The 19,784-nt window shown below is 32.6% G+C and overlaps 2 protein-coding genes across 3 annotated transcripts; one reads left to right on the top strand and one right to left on the bottom strand.

Annotated features, from left to right (window-relative positions):
• Positions 1 to 4,776: 4,776 nt before the first annotated feature.
• Positions 4,777 to 10,552, bottom strand: LOC139488040 (uncharacterized). Of its 2 annotated transcripts, XM_071273354.1 has the most exons (4): positions 10,395 to 10,552; positions 9,087 to 9,158; positions 8,452 to 8,532; positions 4,777 to 4,977 (listed from the first exon to the last, which is right to left on the bottom strand). In XM_071273354.1, the coding sequence occupies exons 1-4, from the start codon at positions 10,447 to 10,449 to the stop codon at positions 4,877 to 4,879; spliced, it is 309 nt and encodes a 102-aa protein (XP_071129455.1). In that variant the 5' UTR covers positions 10,450 to 10,552; the 3' UTR covers positions 4,777 to 4,876. The 2 variants fall into 2 exon arrangements, with proteins under 2 accessions (XP_071129455.1, XP_071129456.1); XM_071273355.1 differs by lacking the exon at positions 9,087 to 9,158 and having other exon boundaries at positions 10,395 to 10,514.
• Positions 10,553 to 13,646: 3,094 nt separating this feature from the next.
• On the top strand, positions 13,647 to 14,276 carry LOC139489901 (uncharacterized protein B0403.1-like). The gene has a single exon (XM_071276748.1). The coding sequence runs from the start codon at positions 13,647 to 13,649 to the stop codon at positions 14,274 to 14,276; it is 630 nt and encodes a 209-aa protein (XP_071132849.1).
• Positions 14,277 to 19,784: the final 5,508 nt, after the last annotated feature.

Below are 19,784 nucleotides of genomic sequence, written 5' to 3'. Positions count from 1 at the left end.
TGAAACAACTCTCCACAAGATACCAAATGAAACAGAAGTTTTATTTTCAAAATGTGATTTATAACCAATATCCACAACATTCATACATTTTAAAAAAATAAGATTTTTCCCGTTTCCGACAATTTTGTAACACAATGAAAGAGAGTCTTTTATGAACTGACGACACAGGCACTTGTCTCAGAAAAAAATTTCCTATATACCTTAATATAACAAAAAAAAATTCCTATATACCTTAATATAACAAAAAAATTCCTATATACCTTAATATAACATGTTATATTAAGGTATACAGGAAAAAAAATTCTGAGACAAGTGCCATGTTTTATTAAGGTATATCGGAAATTTTTTTCTGAGACAAGTGCCTGTGCCTGACGACACTGTTTGTACCAATCTATTTTAGATGGAGGGCAATAATTTGGTTTCATTTTCCAAAAGTTTCTAGCCTTTCGGTCATGAACTACAAGTATATTGAGGTTACCCGTAATAGCATGGCCATATGGATACTATCTAAACGTTTGACGATTCACCACCGCAGGTTTGAGGAGTAATATTTTTTCAACTGACGTCTGATGTTTCTGACTTATAATTGAAAAATAAAAAAATCGGCTGTTTTTTTTCGATACGTACATGGAATAATAGGAAATTAAGTGTAACCAAAATAAGGGAGCTACCATTTGATTTTTAGGGGGGGGGGGGGGGGGGGGGGGGGGGGGGGGGGGGGGGGGGGGGGGGGGGCTAGGATGAAAAATTTTGTCCTGCATTTTTTTTTAGCTGTAATCTCTGTTCTGCCTTTTTGTTTTTCACTCTGTTCGGTCCTGCTTTTTTTTCTTTAGTTTATCCCGACTTTTTATTACCTAAATTGTAGTCCTGACTTTTTTTTTTTGCAAGTGTCTCATCCTGCCTTTTTATTTTACTCAAAACTCCTGTCCTGCCTATTTTTTTCAAATTTCATCCTAGCCCCCCATAAAAATCAAATGGTAGCTCCCTAAGGGAGGTGTAACTTTGAAGTTTTGAATGACAAAGTCATTAAACATACTAGATAAGTTGGTAAAATCAATATATCTGTTCATATATCTAATTTTCTAGCCCACCTGGCCCGAAGGTCCAAGTGAGCTTTTCTCATCACTTGGCGTCCGTCGTCGTCGTCCGGCGTCGTCTGTTAACTTCTGCAAAAATATTCTCCTCTGAAATTAAAGGGCTAAATTTAACAAAACTTGGCCACAATCATCATTGGGGCAACCAAGATGGCCGTCATGGCTAAAAATAGAACATAGGGATAAAATGTAGATTTTGGCTTATAACTTTGAAACCAAAGCATTTAGAGCTAATTTGCCATGGGGTAAAATTGTTTATCAAGTTAGGATCTATCTGCCCTGAAATATTCAGATGAATCTGACAACCGGCTGTTGGGTTGCTGCCCCTGAATTGGTAATCTTAAGGAAATTTTGCTATTTTTGGTCATTATCTTGAATATTATTATAGATAGAGATAAACTGTAAACAGCAATAATGTTCAGCAAAGTAAGATCTACAAATAAGTCAAATGATCAAATTGGTCAGTTGACCCCTTTTAAAAGGAGTTATTGCCCTTTATAGTTACTTTTACCAATTTTTCTTATCTTTAACAAAAATCTTCTCCTCTGAAACTGCTAGGCCAAATTTATCCAAACTTGGCCACAATCATCATCAGGGTAGCTATTTTAAAAAAATGTGTCCGGTGACCCGGCCAGCCAACCAAGATGGCCATCATGGCTAAAAAAATGTTGTCAAATCGTACACTCATGCCTAACCGGTTACTCGGACAATCGTTCGACCGATTAACCGGTTAACCGGTATAGTTCAGATTGGGGTTTGAAAGCCTTATCAATAGTACCCTACACATAGATATAAGATGTAGTATGAGTGTCAATTTGACAACCTTTCATTCAAGTCATAAATTTACGCTTTTAAAATTTAAAATTCTCCTTTTGGCATTATAACTATAGCGTCTGTACCAATTTAAGATTGAAAAATAAAATAAAACTTCTATATCTAGATTGAATATGTCTGAAACCGATTATTCTGTTCTTTTCTCTTGTTGTCTCCGAAAATAATGTGGAGTGTTTCAATTTGAAATGATTAATTATAAAAAAGAAGATGTGGCATCATTGCCAATGAGACAATTTTCCACAAGAGACCAAAATGACACAGAAATTAACAACTATAAGTCACCGTACGACCTGTTTCTTTGCTTTGTTTGCTTGTTTCTTTAAGCATGTTACTCGTACTATCACGTATTCATTGAGAACATTCACATTGGTTTGCATTTCACAATTTTTTATTAAGCAATTCGTTTCAAGTAAGAGTACGCCTTGCACGACGGAGGTTGCACATTTAGATGTAGGTCTACACAAAAATAGATTAAAAACGAACTTATGAAGTAAATCATAAAATTTAATCGCATTACTGATTTAAAGTTACTGTTAAAAAAACATGTAAACTAATTATGTTTCTTTAAGATCCTGCCCCAAGCTGAGAGACAAGTTCTAATTAATTTTATGTTTTTAGGATTAACAATAACAATCAATATACTGGATAATTGATCTGTCTAATTAATTAACACGACGACAATTTTTAGATAAAACATAACTATTTAATGATTTCTATACAAATATATCAAATCTACCAAAATTGAAAAAAGTCCGGTTAACCGGTTAGCGATTTTGGTATTCGGTATTCTGTCGTTCGAACGGTTAACCGGTTAACCGGTTAACCGTTGACAACACTACTAAAAATAGAACATAGGGATAAAATGTAGATTTTGGCTTATAACTCTGAAATAAAAGCATTTAGAGCAAATCTGACAAGGGGTAAAATTGTGAATCAGGTTAGCATCTATCATCTGCCCTGAAATTTTCAGATGAATCAGACAACTGGTTGTTGGGTTGCTACCCCTAAATTAGTAATCTTGAGGAAATTGCGACATTTTTAGTTATTAGCTTGAATATTATTATAGATAGAGATAAACTGTAAACAGCAGCAATGTACAGCAAAGTAAGACCTACAAATAAGTTTCGATGAGCAAAATGGGGAGTTATTGTCCTTTATAGTCAATTTTTAATCATTTTCAGTAATTTAGTAAATTTTGGTAAATTTTTACAAAATGTTTTTTTCTGTAACTACTGGGCAAAGTGCATTATTTATAGATAGATATATTGTTAACAGCAAGAGTGTTCAGTAAAGGAATATCTACAAACACATTAACATCACCAAAACCCAATTTTGTCATGAATCCATCTATTTCCTTTGTTTAATATTTACATAGACCAAGGTGCTCGACACAGGCTCTAAAGAGCCTCTAGTTTATATTGACCTGCAGAAGTTCATTTAACTGATAATAGTGTATGTATGCATGTGTGTTATACTTCAGCTTGTCCTGTGTCAGATTCAAGAGGATGGATTTAAATGTACATTAAGTGATGATCAACCAATCAGTGATATATCTGAGTCAGAGCTTGTCTATGCTATAGAGACATTACCTTTACCAGTATCAAAGAGTACAGAGTCACCATACCTTCAGCTGATTGTTGTGCATACCATTAGAGAATCAGATTAATATGCACATAGCCCAAGGTGAGCGACACAGGCTCTTTAGAGCCTGTTGAGAATTCCGTTTATGATCTTTATGTTTATTGATACATAGGAACATCCTATGGTGACAATAAGCTGTAAGTATACACGTAAAATTCATAGAGTGGACCTAAAAACGAGATTATGTCACACTAATTGAAATGATGTAACTGGAGATAAAGGTTACTACAGATACAGCTAAGTCTGCCTCAAATCTTGACTTACATCTAGAAATTGACAATGAGGGTCGGTTGAAAACAAAACTTTATGACAAAAGAGATGATTTCAGCTTCCTGATTGGGAATTTTCCATTTCTATGTAGCAACATTCCTGTAGCGCCTGCATGCTGAGTATATATCCCCTAATTGATACGATATTTCCGTGCTTGTATTTCCTATAGTCATAATTTCCTAGATAGAGCATTGCTACTCACAAGGAAGCTATTAAACCAAGAGGTCCAAATGGTGAAGTTGAAATCATTCCTTCGTAAATTTTACGGACGCCATCACGAGTTGGTTGACCATTATGGAATAAGCATTTCATAGATGATATCGGATATGTTCCTTATGTCGTAACTACAATACCCTTTCCCTTTTCACGAATGTGACCTACCGCATTTGTAATAAAATAAGCAACACGACGGGTGCCACATGTGAAGCCGGATCTGCTTACCCTTCCGGAGAACCTGAGATCACCCACAGTTTTTGGAAAGGTTCATGTTGCTAAGTCTTTAGTTTTCTATGTTGTGTCTTCTGTACTATTATTTGTCTGTTTGTCCTTCTATTTTTAGCCTTGACGTCAGTTTATTTTCTATCTATGAGTTTGACTCTCCCTCTGGTATCTTTCGTCCCTCTCATTTACTTATTGGTATTTAACCTAGTTAAAATTATAATTGCAGACTGAAACACAGCTAAAATTTCTAAAGACTAGTCTCTAAGCAATGACTGATGCTATATTAAAATTTCGGCAATGTTTATATCGAAGACTACCACAAAGCTGACATTTCTGCAATTTCTATACCGACTTCTGATAAAAGGTTATATCAAGAACGATTATTGACATATTTTTGAAAAATGAAATCAAACAGAAAAATCCAATGGCACGTGCGTGCTCGCTGTCTGTCTATATCGGGTTGTATGGCCGTCAACTTCAAATAAACTGAATACAATTTCTTGACACAAGATAACATTTATTTTTAATTGTACACAGATTGGAAACGAACTTAACTTATACTTTTAACCCACAAAGTATATATACATGTTAATCATTTATTTATCATTATAAAGTCCTGTCCTCTTCTTTGCTGCCTCTACTTCATCTGCATTATAGCCTGCAAGCATTGTAGGATCTAATTCTGTGTCTCTTAACACTGTAAAAAGATATAACAACATAGATTAATGTTAAGAAACTAAAGTACGGGTATGTTAAAAGATTAAAGAACATATCAATGCAAACATGAATCTTTTTGTTAGTGGTATTACTTGATTTATTTCACTTGACTTGGCAGAGTTTAACCGGGTTGCTTATTATAAGATCAGTCCATCTATAGACAGGAGTTTTTGGATAATTTCATCAATGAATTTTCCAGTTTTTCCCATATCATGCACTCAGTTCTTTTGTATATCTGTTTGGTGACACTGAAAGGTGATTAGAAATCTACAATAATTATAACGGCAATCATCCTTATCGCACACATCTTCGAATAGACTGTTCTTAATGCAAATTAAAAAGTAAGCTCAGCCCAATCAGTTGAAATAACATTGGTTCAATGTAAAAGATGCAAAAAATGTTTGTTTGTGGTAGGTGCAAAACCTTTTTTTAACTAGGAGGAATGTAAATAGTAATGCCAGGTTTTGTTTTGTCTACTAATAGCCTGGTTATCAGGATATGCTGTGGTATTTGTTAATTAGTTTTTTGAATTCAGGTTTCCATATTTTCTCTCAATATTTGACATTAAGTTTACTGTATTATAATTTACCGGAAATAAACATTGTAAACAGGAAGAAAAACATAATGTCTTAGGCAGTCAGTGGGCCCCAACTTAAGAAAATATCTTGATCCCTCAATGTAGTGCTAACATTTTTTTTTTAATCAACATTTTATCATAAAATCAGTGTATTGAACAGATTGAAAATACCTTTTTAATATTGAATAAATACAAGATCACACTCAGATTAGTGAGTTGATACTGGTATTTTCATCTACTTAGAAACAATGACAGAAAATATGGAGTCCTCCAATTAAAAATGCTTGTTCTATTAAATTATCATGAATAAACCAATTGATCTAGACATGCCAATTCTTCCAGTTAAGAACTCAAGTGTACAACTTTGAGTTCGTGCTTAGAATATTGACCCAACAGTAATGTTTTTAACAACACATGACGATGTTGTGCCGTATTTGATGCTATCAATACAGCTAATAACTTTTATTAAAACCTTCATTAATTGCTCTTTGATTTAGTGATATTAATTGACAGAAATGAAAGGAAGACATCAATGAGACAGCAACTATCCAGAGCAAAAAACAAGAAAAAATAAATGGGGAATGTGTCCATAGGGACACAGATGATGCCCCCGCTAGCATATTACATTATAAAGGAACATACCGTATAGCAGGTTATTTTCGCAGGTGTAAAATTTCGCAATTTTCATTGATCAAGGTATAAAAATATTTTGGCATTTTGGCGGATTAAAAACTTTTGTTAATACCTCTGTATGAACACCTTTAATTATTTATATAACAGAATTTATTTTGGCGATATTGTTCTATCCATGAAAATAAGCAAAAATTTGCACCCCATGAAAATAACCTGCTACACAGTAACTCAATAACTGTAAAAGTGATGCTTACAAAATTTAAACTTGAACTGGGTTAAGTGGTAATAAGCATTATATAGACTTTTCCTTAAACTTTGTTGAGACAAACTCAAGTTAGAGAACAGAAACAAAATATTATATGAGGTTATAAAGGGACAAAAATAAAGAACATTAATCAAAGTACTTGTAAGCAACGATGGGTTAATATAAAAAAGAAGATGTGGTATGATTGCCAATGAGACAACTGTCCACAAGAGACCAAAATGACACAGATATTAACAACTATAGGTCACCATACGGCCTTCAACAATGAGCAAAGCCCATACAGTATGGGCCATACCGCATAGTCAGCTTTAAAAGACCCTGATAAGACAATGTAAAACGATTCAAACGAGAAAACTAACGGCCTTATTTATATGAAAAAATGAATGAAAAACAAATATGTAACACATAAACAAACGACAACCACTGAATTACAGGCTCCTGACTTGGGACAGACACATACATAAATAATGTGGCGGGATTAAACATGTTAGCGGGATCCCAACCCTCCTCTAACCTGGGACAGTGGTATAACAGTACAACATAAGAACGAACTATAAAAATCTGTTGAAAAAGGCTAAACTGATCAGATGGACAAAAATACAAGGACGTGGCCGGGTACTTATACATCCTGACACAAAAAACACAATGAACAGATCTGAGAGTACTCGCAGTTATCTGACAGCTAGTTCAAAGCCACTAACAACTAATAAAAATATCAGTTCTTTTAATTTTTTCAGTGAACATTGTGTTGTATTAAGCATTGATTGTAGTTGATGTAATTGTTAAAATTAATTTTAACCAGATGCTCAACAGGGCACAGCTGTATACGACCGCACAGGTCGAACCCTGAACAGTTGGAGCAAGTATGGACACAACATTCAAGCTTGATAAAGCTCTGAATTTGGATTGCGATCAAATTTTTTCCGAGTTTCTGACACAAAACAAAAGTCAAGATCTTACAAATATATTGTGCAATATTGTGCAATTAAAGATTTCTTCTTTTAACTTTTCAAAAATTTGGAATTTGAGAAATTTAAAGAAAAAAAATTGAAACAGCCCCTTTTTGGCCCTTAATTCCTAAACCATTGGGACCATAACCCCCAAAATCAATCCCAACCTTCCTTTTGTGTTAAAATTTTATTGATTTCTATTCACTTATACTTAAGTTATTATCCAGAAACCATCAGTCTTCAGACGACGCAATGATGTGATACCAATATACGATTGCGGTCGTAAAAAAATTGGAGTTATCTTCCTTTGTCAATAATTGTGGTTGACTCAAACTCCAATTCTAAAAGTATTTTTTTAGAAAAGATATAAGATTCCTATATTTTCACTTGTGAAGGAGCATAACTGTAGAACTGTAGAAGTGACACCATCAATTTCAAACTTGATCAGTTTTTTTGAGGTAATAGGTATTGTGGTTGAAGTAAACTAAAGTTGGGAAACGGAAACAAAAAAATCAGCATTTTTTTCATTTGTAAAGGGGCATTACTCAACGCTAAATGTGACGCCACAAAAATTCAAACTTGATCTGTGTTTTGTGGTAAAAGGCATTTTGTATAAGTTTGTTTGAAGCAAACTAAAGTTAGAGAACAGAAACCAGTTTTGGCACGTATGTACAGACGGACAGTGGTAAAACTTAATGCCCCCTTGCTATGGCGGGGGCATAAAAACACATTTTAAATTTCCACATATATTCTTCTATTGTAAACAAGCCTGAATATCAAGAGATACATTTTGCATTTAATTGCAGAAATCTCTTTATCGTCACATACAGGGACAACCTGTGGTATTCAAGTTAAATTAAAAGGTCCCAGTGAATAAATTACACAGAGAACAATAGCTATTGGCATTGTATTTCTTCAATAGGACAATTAAACTAACAAAAGTTTAACTGCAATTGATATTGTGGAAAACTTTTGTTACTTTCACAATATAAGAACCCTACAACAAATTTCTTATATAAAATAACTCACCTGTATACTCAGTTTTGTACTGGTACATAAGGGCTTTCCTACTTTCAAATCTACGGTTAATTAAAGGTATACTAAGAAAAGCTGCAATTATAAGCAAAAATTAGCATAAGTAATGAACATAAAACATGAAGAAATCTGACATTAATAATATGCTATACCTTAGTTTAAACAGTATTTATTAATGAAAAATTACAAGATATATATATATTACAATATAACATAACGTTCAAATATAGGATTCGGAAACAAAGTTTGGAAAAACTTTTATAAATCTGTCTCCCTATACCTTGATTGATATCTGATTTCAATATAATTAGAATTGAACCTATTAAGATACATATTTCAAAACCCAAAAAGCATGGGATTTCACCAGAAATCTGAAGTATAGAAACAATCAAAATCTGACTAAATTAATAATTCTTAATTATGGACTTTTCCTAAGTTGGTGTTCTTGGTATTTCTGAAACAAAAATGACAATTAATGAAAAAGAAATGACCAAGTATGTTTGTAACATGTAATATGATTTTTTCTTTCTGAGGAACTGAATGTGAAGATGCCATGAAAACAAATCTGAAAGGTTTATGTAATTTTACATTGATGTCAATATTTGGTAGCTACTTAAATAAAAACTTACTAAGTCCAAAGACTGTAAAAGCCATCTGCCATTCCCAATTATATGTGAAGCTCTTTTTCAATTCTTGTAATACTGTGGGGGAAAAAAACAACTGCTATAAATATCCACTACACAAATGTACAAGGAAAAAACATAAAACATTACTCTTTGTGAAAATTATTTCATTTTAACTGTTTAATCAAATGAAAAATGCATATATGTATGGACAAATCCCCTTGCCTCTTCATCATGGTGATTTATGTGATTTTTTTTTAACCTTTAACTTTTAGGCCAATAATACCTTTCCTATCATTGTTTTTGTTTTTGCCAATTGTTCCTTTTTCTTTATATTTTATCTCCTGTTTTTTGTTGTTTTTTTTTATTTTTGCTCATTAGATTAAACATATTTATTTATAGTGGATTGGGAAACAAGTTTTGCAACTTATATTAATCCCTTTCCATTTTGCGGGTGCAAGTGCTGCCTTGTAGCGGCATTAGCCTACTCTTTTTCGAAATCTACAAGGATGTCTTTAAAGTGCAAGATATATGGCTCTCTCTTAACACGGGTCAGCCATTTATCGTCCCTTTCCAACGGACTTTCATCGTTTCCTCTCATTTCATACCTGCTGTTGAACATTTCAAAATCTAAAAATAGTTTTAAATATATAAGGGTTACAAATCATCAGCATTTTCATGTTTATGTATTTCTAAAATTATTAATTCCCATTTCTAATTGCATACTGCAAATGAACATACGACTCTTTCTTTCTTTTTTATCATCTTTTATATTAGCTGCGGAACCGTAGCTCTTAGGTCCTTATGTTATTTTTTGACTACGGTTCCGCAGCTACTTTTATATCAAATGTATAATTCTTGTATTTTTTCATAGTGTAGAAAAAACAAGATTTTTATATATATTATACTTTTAATGGAAATAACTGATCTCCTATAACCTGATTATATCTACTGGTACAAATACTAGACCAGAATTCTGACAGTAAAAAGATTAATTACCTATATTTTTTATTCAAAAAAAAGCACAATACTGGTACATCTCTGGAATACAATACTGGTACAAAATTTTTATACCAGTATTGTGGACAATACTGGTATACCAATATTGCGATCACCAACTACAGGAGATCCCCTGATTATTGAGGCGAACAAAAGATACAGATACGTATAGTGTCTGTGAGGGTTCGTCTGTGAGTGTGATGAAAAAAATACACAATTTTCTAATTTTAACAGTTTAATGTAAGTTGTAACACCTGCTTCATATTTATCACTATGCGTTTATGGAATTGAGATCAAACTCTTTAAACTGCTTACTTGATGTTCCCTTTCTGTAGTAACCAGTTCTCATGTATTTGGGAAAGTGGCTCATGTTGCTGCTTTTCCAAGTTTTCAATGTCAAAGCAACATGGATTACTTCCCTTTAATTTTGAACCGCGTTCAAATACTACTTGAGAAACATTTGTTTATATATTACCGGTCTCACTAATTAGCGACAACAACAATTTTAGCGACAACAAGCGTCAACAAGCGACAAGAAGCGACAACAAGAATTATTTTAGCGACAACAAGCGACAAGAAACTATTTAGCGACAAGAAAACATTTTTTTTTAATTAAAATAAATTATTGCAATAAATATTAAAAGAATATATTATTTATCTTATAATTTGTTTTTTAAAACAATGAATTATACTGTTAGAATCAAAATATTATATTCCATTATGCCCGCTCCATATATATCGCCATTCGTTTATTCATACTTTGACGTTGATGAAAACAGATACATACATTATCTCACGGGGAGGGGTAACTTCGATATTTTTTTGGTAGGGGTGTGCCATTTTTGTCTCAAAAAACGTACCCATTTTAATATAACATTCACTGAAATTCAGTACCTATAGTTATATAAATATTTAAGAAAGAATGACATATACTTATATACAATATTTGACCCATCCTTATATAAGCACTAACTCATCATCACTCATAATTCATAAATATACCAGCTACCCTTAAGTTTTTATATATGAATTGACATCGTTTGGTGCACATATCAATAGCATATTTATATATGATATGTAGATCATATCCCAAATCTATGAATATACAATTATCAAACGTAAATGCATTTTAATATAGGATGTCATTAAAAAGAGGGTCATTTTTATATAAAATCTCGCAAAATTATGACCCATATTTTTGGCACATCCCCGTATACCAAATAATAGGAAGTGACCCCCCCCCCCTGTGCATCATCTTATACACATTCTTCATATTTAAAAATAAAAAAAAAGAAGCTCAATCTCTTTCTTCTTCACAAATGTTAAATTTCTTCATCTACCAATATAATAAAACATTTTAATTAGACATATCTGCTCGTATATTTAAAAAAAAAACCATTAAATACAAATTTCTTTATATCTAATAAAAAAAAATGTGTTCTTGTCGCTAAATAGTCTTCTTGTCTCTTGTTGTCGCTAAAATAATTCTTGTTGTCGCTTCTTGTCGCTTGTTGACGCTTGTTGTCGCTTCTTGACGCTTGTTGTCGCTAATTAGTGAGACCCTATATTACTGCTAAAATAAATATGTAGAACCCGATTTATAAATCAAATCATTTATTAAAGTTATAGCCGTCATGTAATATAACAATAACAATTTTTAATCATATTGCTTACACCGAACTTTAACAGTCTGATTAACAATTGTTATTAGATAAAGGAGAATCCCTAGAACAACTTGGTATCTCACTCAACAGAGTTCTATGTAAGAAAACAAACTCAAATATCTGGGTAAGTGGCGATTTCAACCTTGGCCACATAGACTGGAACACACCAGCAGTCATACCTAGTAAACCTGATGCATCACTACACCAACAACTCCTCGATATATTAAATGACAACAATTTAACACAGGTCATAAACAAGAACACCAGAAACGACACAACCCTAGATCTTTTGTGTATGACCAATCCATCATTTGTTAATAGAGTCGAAACATTACCACCAATCGGAGCAAGTGATCATGACATTGTCTACAGTGAAATAAACTTAACTCTGCCACAAAATAAACAACAGGCTCATAAAGTACTTCAGTACAAAAAGGCAAATTGGGAGCAAATAGAAAAAGATTTCACTGAAACATACAAAGAACTTAAACAAGATCAAGATAAATTAAATCTTGATGAACTTTGGAACACGTTCAAAACCAACATCCAAAAGTCTATTACCAAGAATATTCCAACAAAAAGCATTGGTAACAAATCGAAACTACCTTGGGTAAATTACCAACTTAAAAAGCTCATCAACAAGAAAAACAAATTATACAAAAAGAAAAAGAAAAATCCTAAGTATAAAAAACAATACCAAGAGATAAAAACCATGCTCCAGAAAGAAATGAGAAACTCGTACTGGCAATACATAGAAAACATGATTTTCGATATTGAAATAAAGGAGCCAGATCAAACATGCTTCAATAATACGCCTAAAAAACTGTACACCTACATTAAAAGCCAGAAAAACGAAAACACCGGCATAGCTCCTCTGCGAAGTGAAGGTACACTGCACTCAAGTCCATCTGAGAAAGCAAATATACTTAACAAACAATTTCAGTCTGCTTTTACATCTGAAGCAAACACTAACATTCCAGACAAAGGTCCTAGTAAACACCCTATAATGGAACCCATTAGAATATCTAGGGATGGTGTTTACAAGCTAATCAAAAACATAAACCCGAATAAAGCAACTGGTCCTGACACCATCGCAGGCAAAGTACTAAAACAAAACATCGAAATATGTACAGATATCCTCACTTTAATATTTACAAGATCACTACAAACAGGCAAAGTACCATCTGACTGGAACCACGCAAATGTCACACCTGTATTCAAAAAAGGGGATAAACACAATCCAGGCAACTATAGGCCTATATCCTTAACATGCATAGCTTGTAAACTACTCGAACATATCTTTGCAAGCAGCATGATGAATCACTTAGAAACAAGCAACACTCTATATGAATTACAACATGGATTTAGGGCAAAACGATCATGTGAATCACAAATCATCTCACTGATACATGAATTATTCCAAAACAACGACAAGAACATACAAACAGATCTTATTATCATGGATTTTGCTAAAGCTTTCGACAAGGTACCACACAAAAGATTACTATACAAAATGAAATACTTTGGCATATCAGATCAAATCATTAACTGGGTAGATTCCTTTCTTTCAAACAGAACACAAACAGTACTTTTAGAAAACATGTCATCTTCAAAAATACCAGTCTCATCAGGAGTCCCACAGGGTACAGTGCTAGGACCGATACTATTCTTAATTTACATAAATGACCTCCCAGATTACATCCAACATAGCAAAATCAGATTCTTTGCAGATGACAGTATAATCTACCGACAAATTAAAACTCAAAACGACTGCCTCAAGCTTCAAGAAGACCTAGAAGCTGCCATACAATGGGAAAAAGATTGACTTATGTCTTTCCATCCAGACAAGTGTAACATCATGAATATAACAACAAAAAGAAATCCCATCCACTTTTATTATAACATGTATGGACACATCTTAGAATCTGTAAAACATGCAAAATACTTAGGCATCACCATCTCAGCAGACCTAAAATGGAACACCCACATCCAACAAACTGCTGCAAAAGCAAATAAATCCTTAGGTTTCATCAGAAGAAACCTTAAAGTCCAATCGCAAACAATTAAAGAAAGAGCGTACCAAACACTCATAAGACCAAAGTTGGAATACTGTTGTACTGTATGGGACCCATTTACAAACGAAAATATAAAATCACTGGAAAAAGTACAAAGACGGGCAGCAAGGTATGTGTGCAATAGACATCACAACACCAGCAGTGTGTCTGAGATGCTAGATACCATGAAATGGCAAACATTACAAGAACGCCGACTACGAACAAGGCTTATAATGTTCCACAAAATTGTAAATGAAAAGATAGCCATTCCATCGCAAAATGTATTACAACAGAGTCAGTCTACTACAAGATCCACCAATAAAGAATCCTACAGACAAATTCATTGCAATAAAGACAGCTTTAAATTTTCTTTCTTCTGTCAAACCATCAAAGACTGGAACAAACTAACCCCTGAAATTACCAAAAAACAGTACTACAGAAAACTTCAAGGATGCACTCACACACGACGTGCTCCTTGATACTTACCCTCATCTGAAATAAACAGATACTCTTGTTTTTATCTTATACCAAAAAACTAAAAATAAAAAATGTAATATTTAAAAACTAAATAAAAAATTGTATAAATTAAAAACAAAAAACAAAGAAAAATTGTAAAAATTGAAAATACGAAAATATATGACCAAAAACAACTTTGAATAAGAAAATATTTTGTTAATTTATATTTTGACAAAAATTATCAACATAAATTTATTAAAAAACATTTACCAGGCATGCGCCGGAAAGTAAACATCAGTACGTTGATGGTTTTCTGTAACAAAAGAAGAAGTATTGTTATATTAGTTACTTTGATAAAACTTTATGTCTAATTTGTGTTATTTTGGATTAGGAATGAATAACAAGCACCGGGTCATAGATATTTACACAGACCATCTAGATCATACCCCATTTTTCAAATGTTTATGCTATGCATTTTGCCAGCTTTTATGCATAGTTTACACTTATATGCTTTTAGCTTTAATACCTAGCTTGTGCTTATATTCCTTTTTTAGTGCTTTATTTTTGTTCTGTGAAATTTATTGCATGTGTATTATATTATGTGTTGTATTGTTATAAATGTTGTATGGTCAAATATGTCTCATATGTCGGTTAAAAGCTCATTAGAGCTTATGTTTGTCTATGTGTGTATACCTTGCCGACTCTAAATAAAGCTTATTTATTATTATTATTTATAGAGAAATATGTACACCTCACATGCTTACAGGACAGTTAATCAATATAAATGATACAAATGACATCTTCATCCACTTACACATTTTTTCGGTACGTGTGCATAGGCGTTAATGTGTTGTTGGTTGTTTTTTTTTATATTTCTCTCAATAAAAACTTGATTTTCATATTATTTGTTCGAGGGTTATATTGAAGTTTGAATGATGAGTTAAATTATTGATTTGCAAGTCAAGAATATATTACCGATGTTTTACGATTATTTTACTTGCAAGTCAATAATATATAACCGATGTTTTAGGTTTATTTTACTGAGAAAAACAATCTATACCTATATAGGAGTGTTTTATCAAATAATTAAGTCTGCTTGCAAAAAAAAAAAAAAAAAAAAAAAAAAAAAAATCGTATTTCAATTTCAAGTTAATATTTATATTAAGGTCTCCTGAACTTTTCTTAAACAGAAAAAAAACATACATGCACACAATACCTACACAATGGAAACATTGGACGGTTATCATACCACATGCGTACCAAGTTATTGTTATATACCACCGATTGGATTGAGTGTGTAGGTAAAGTAAATATCGTTGGTTGGCTTGCTTAATTGCTAGCTGAAACGTGAAGTCAGAATTATGAAAGGTATACTACCATGGCATCCTTTCGAAGTAGCCACGACCTACATACAGATAGATTGGTTATCTGTCGGACTTGTCTACTCTTAAAAGATGGTAGTTTACATAACTTCATAATGAATTCAAGCTAACCAAAGATATTACTTTTACGCTCTACTGGAAAAAGGCTATAGGCATATAATTTACTTAAAAGAATTTCATCTGGTAGACAGTCAAATGTTTTCGATATATACATAGTATTGTTGCAACATACATGTTGGTTTTGTTTTATTCCAAAGCAGTTTTCCTATTTTCAAGGAGTCTCAACAGAGCTGTGTTACATAAGTGTCTAACGGAATGCTTAGATTTAAAAAAATGTTATGTACAATAAACGGCAAAAATATGTTTTATACAGAGCATGCATCAATAAATCAATATGTTAAATTTTACAAAAATTTTGTGTAGCTCAAGCTACAAAGATATTTTTTGTCATGCATCCGATTTCACCTACTAGATAGATGCACACGCCCGATGAAGCTAATTTGTTTAGCGAAATATTGCGTGAATAATATATAAAATATAACAACTAATTGTATAACATTCATTAGTGTGTTAAAGTTACATTCTAACTTAGACACTTATATAATTTAATTTAGTAACTGCATCAGTTTATTTACAAACTGATCCACGCCTAGATAGATTGAATGTTGATTGTTGTTATTTTTAGACACTATATATATATTTATACTTTTTTCACTTTTTTGGTCTTTTGGAAAATGTTGTTTGTGCTGTTTTTAGACCCTTCTAAAACGAAATTTGTTTTACATGCACACGTATAAAAATTGCGGTTTTTATCCAACGCAATCATAGGTTTGAACGTAGTGTTCAATTTAGATTCGTTTATATTTTTTCGTTTGGGCTTGTTTCATATTTTCCCTCTGGTTTATATGATCCGTTCATCCTATATTGACTCTTAAAATTCAAGAGTCTATCTAAAAATGCGGGTACTTTTTATATGGCCTTCCAAATACCGTTTCGATCCCTATAACATCACTTGAAGAGACATCTGGTGAACTAAAAATATATTGACACCGTATGTTTGTGGCATAACATCGTGGCAACAAGTTATTTTTTTCTGTTTAGTATTAAATTTATATTAAGATCCATTTTGTTACATCTTGTGATCAATTTTATTTGGCAATCACCAACGGAAGTCAGCAGGGTTAAAGAACACCAGTTGCAAGTCAAATACGTTTTGTTTAAATATACTTTTTCACTTTTTTGGACTTTTGGAAAATGTTGTTTGTGCTGTTTTTAGACCCTTCTACAACGAAATTTGTTTTACATGCACACGTATAAAAATTGCGGTTTTTATCCAACGCAATCATAGGTTTGAACGTAGTGTTCAATTTAGATTCGTTTATATTTTTTCGTTTGGGCTTGTTTCATATTTTCCCTCTGGTTTATATGATCCGTTCATCCTATATTGACTCTTCAAATTCAAGAGTCTATCTAAAAATGCGGGTACTTTTTATATGGCCTTCCAAATACCGTTTCGATCCCTATAATATCACTTGAAGAGACATCTGGTGAACTAAAAATATATTGACACCGTATGTTTGTGGCATAACATCGTGGCAACAAGTTATTTTTTTCTGTTTAGTATTAAATTTATATTAAGATCCATTTTGTTACATCTTGTGATCAATTTTATTTGGCAATCGCCAACGGCAGTCAGCAGGGTTAAAGAACACTAGTTGCAAGTCAAATACGTTTTGTTTAAATATACTTTTTCACTTTTTTGGTCTTTTGGAAAATGTTGTTTGTGCTGTTTTTTGACCCTTCTACAACGAAATTTGTTTTACATGCACACGTATAAAAATTGCGGGTTTTATCCAACGCAATCATAGGTTTGAACGTAGTTTTCAATTTACACTCGTTTATATTTATCTATATATATACAACTCGTCTAAACATCAACCAAACAATGTTAGATCTGTAGAAAGCAATTTTTTTGTTCTTCCCTCGCCGGGATTCGAACCCATGCTACTGATATAACGTGACACCAAATAGCCTGCACTGTAGCCGTCCCGCTAGACTACACGACCACCTGGGCTTCTAATAATTAAGCTTTCGGTAGCCGTGTGTTACCTTTCCTCGTCAGTTTTAATCTAGCGGCGTACTACAGTACATGATATGTAAGGCATGGAGATGTTATTGTAACAGATCAGCTCAATTTTCTATAGTAAAGGATCTGACAAATTAATGCAGGATACAGTCACAGAAAATAATTATATCAAAAAGTACGTCTGAGTCAGTGACAACTCTACAACAGATCATTATCCATCGGATCACCAGCAATGATGGTGATACATGGCTGTGTACATTATGTATATACAACTTCGTCTAAACATCAACCCAACAATGTTAGATATATATTATATGTATATATATATATAATATGAACAAGTCTAAATTGAAAAAATGTACGTTCAATGACAATATAAAGAAAGAAGATGTGGTATGATTGCCAATGAGACAACTATCCACAAAAGACCAAAATGACACATATTAACAACTATAGGTCACCGTACGGCCTTCAACAATGAGCAAAGCCCATACCGCATAGTCAGCTATAAAAGGCCCCACCTATTTGCGTTGGATAAAAACAGCAATTTTTATACGTGTGCATGTAAAACTATATTAAAAAAAAAACGCATTTGACTAACACAGGTCATATATAGAAGTTTTGTTACTGAAAATTAATGTTTTCTCTTTTTTCTCATATTCCCCATTTCCATTTTCAATCTTATTGGTAAAGTAGTCAGTGCTCTAGCTCGCAATATCTTAGTTGCTATTTTATCTAATCCTGTAGCCGTTTAACATTGATCTCCCCTACCCAGGGACTTTCTATACTAAAGTCCCTGCCCCACCCTAGTTTCTCTAGAGTGTAAACATGAAGAGGTTAAAAAATTTATTATATGTTGTGTTATCTTTTAAAAGTTTAAGTACCTTTGTATTTATTCAATGCTAAACTGGCATATGAAAATTGTATAGAAAATACACAGCTCCCCCCCCCCCCCCTGTACTCTCACATTTGGCAATTGGTTGCTATATAGATGTCTAGCGAATTATACGGTTATAAATTAAGATGTTGATTAAAACAAAGATAAATATAGACCAATTCAAGTACACCTTCGATTGACGACAAGACGACTATAAAGTGAGCACGTTTGGAGATACTTACTTAAAATAATTATATACTAAGTTATACTATCGTATATACATTCATCTGAATCAGATAGAAATTAACATAATCAAGATCATCTATATAACCTATCTATTTTCAACACTTTTGTTTTAAAACTTCTACATATAGTGTGACTTGTTGTTAATACAATTTGGGGCATGGTAACCTTTTATGAAATTAAGCTGATTGATAAGAATGCTGACAATCACCAGAGACATTGTATTTTGTGTCTCTGCAATCACTAACACCAGTTTAAAAAAAAAAAACAGTGTTTTGTGAATGAACACAAACGACGGCGAACGACATATTTATAGTCTTTTTTTTCTTAGCTGTTTTTTGTCAGTATATTGTCTTAATTTTGTATGCCATAACCTGAGACTACTATAATACATTATAGTAGTCTCATGCCATAACCATTTATGATGTAAATGACATTATGCGTTTGTACTAATAAATATTGTCTATTGTCTAATAATTTAATTTTGGATGTAACGCGTCTTCTTATTGGCTGACGTTATTTTGTTATCAGCCCATAGACATAATTTAGTAATGTGACGGTGACGTTATCAACGTTTTTCGTGGTTTTCTACGGTTTAAAATGGAATTTAGAATTAAATTATAAGAAATGACTGTAATATTTTTTCTGTCTATTCGAAATAGCATAAAAAATGTGGTGCACACTATTAAATAACCCGCTAGGGGCGTTATTCAGTGTGACCAAATTTTTTATGTTATTTCTTCATAGAAAGAAAACTAATTAGTCGTTCCTTAATTGTTTAATGTCTGATGTCAGAAAAAAAATCAGTCACATTAAAAAACACGTAGAAATCCGGAATTCATTATACAAGAAGGGATATTTATAAGGGAAAATGCAAAGGAAAAAGCATAATATATGCCATTAAAATACTTTACTTCACGGGATCGAAGTCGCCGATCATGAA

Source organism: Mytilus edulis, chromosome 9 (genome assembly GCF_963676685.1).
Source record: "Mytilus edulis chromosome 9, xbMytEdul2.2, whole genome shotgun sequence".
In the NCBI taxonomy this organism is placed as follows: Eukaryota; Metazoa; Mollusca; class Bivalvia; order Mytilida; family Mytilidae; genus Mytilus; species Mytilus edulis.
This window is presented reverse-complemented; position numbering and strand designations above follow the sequence as displayed.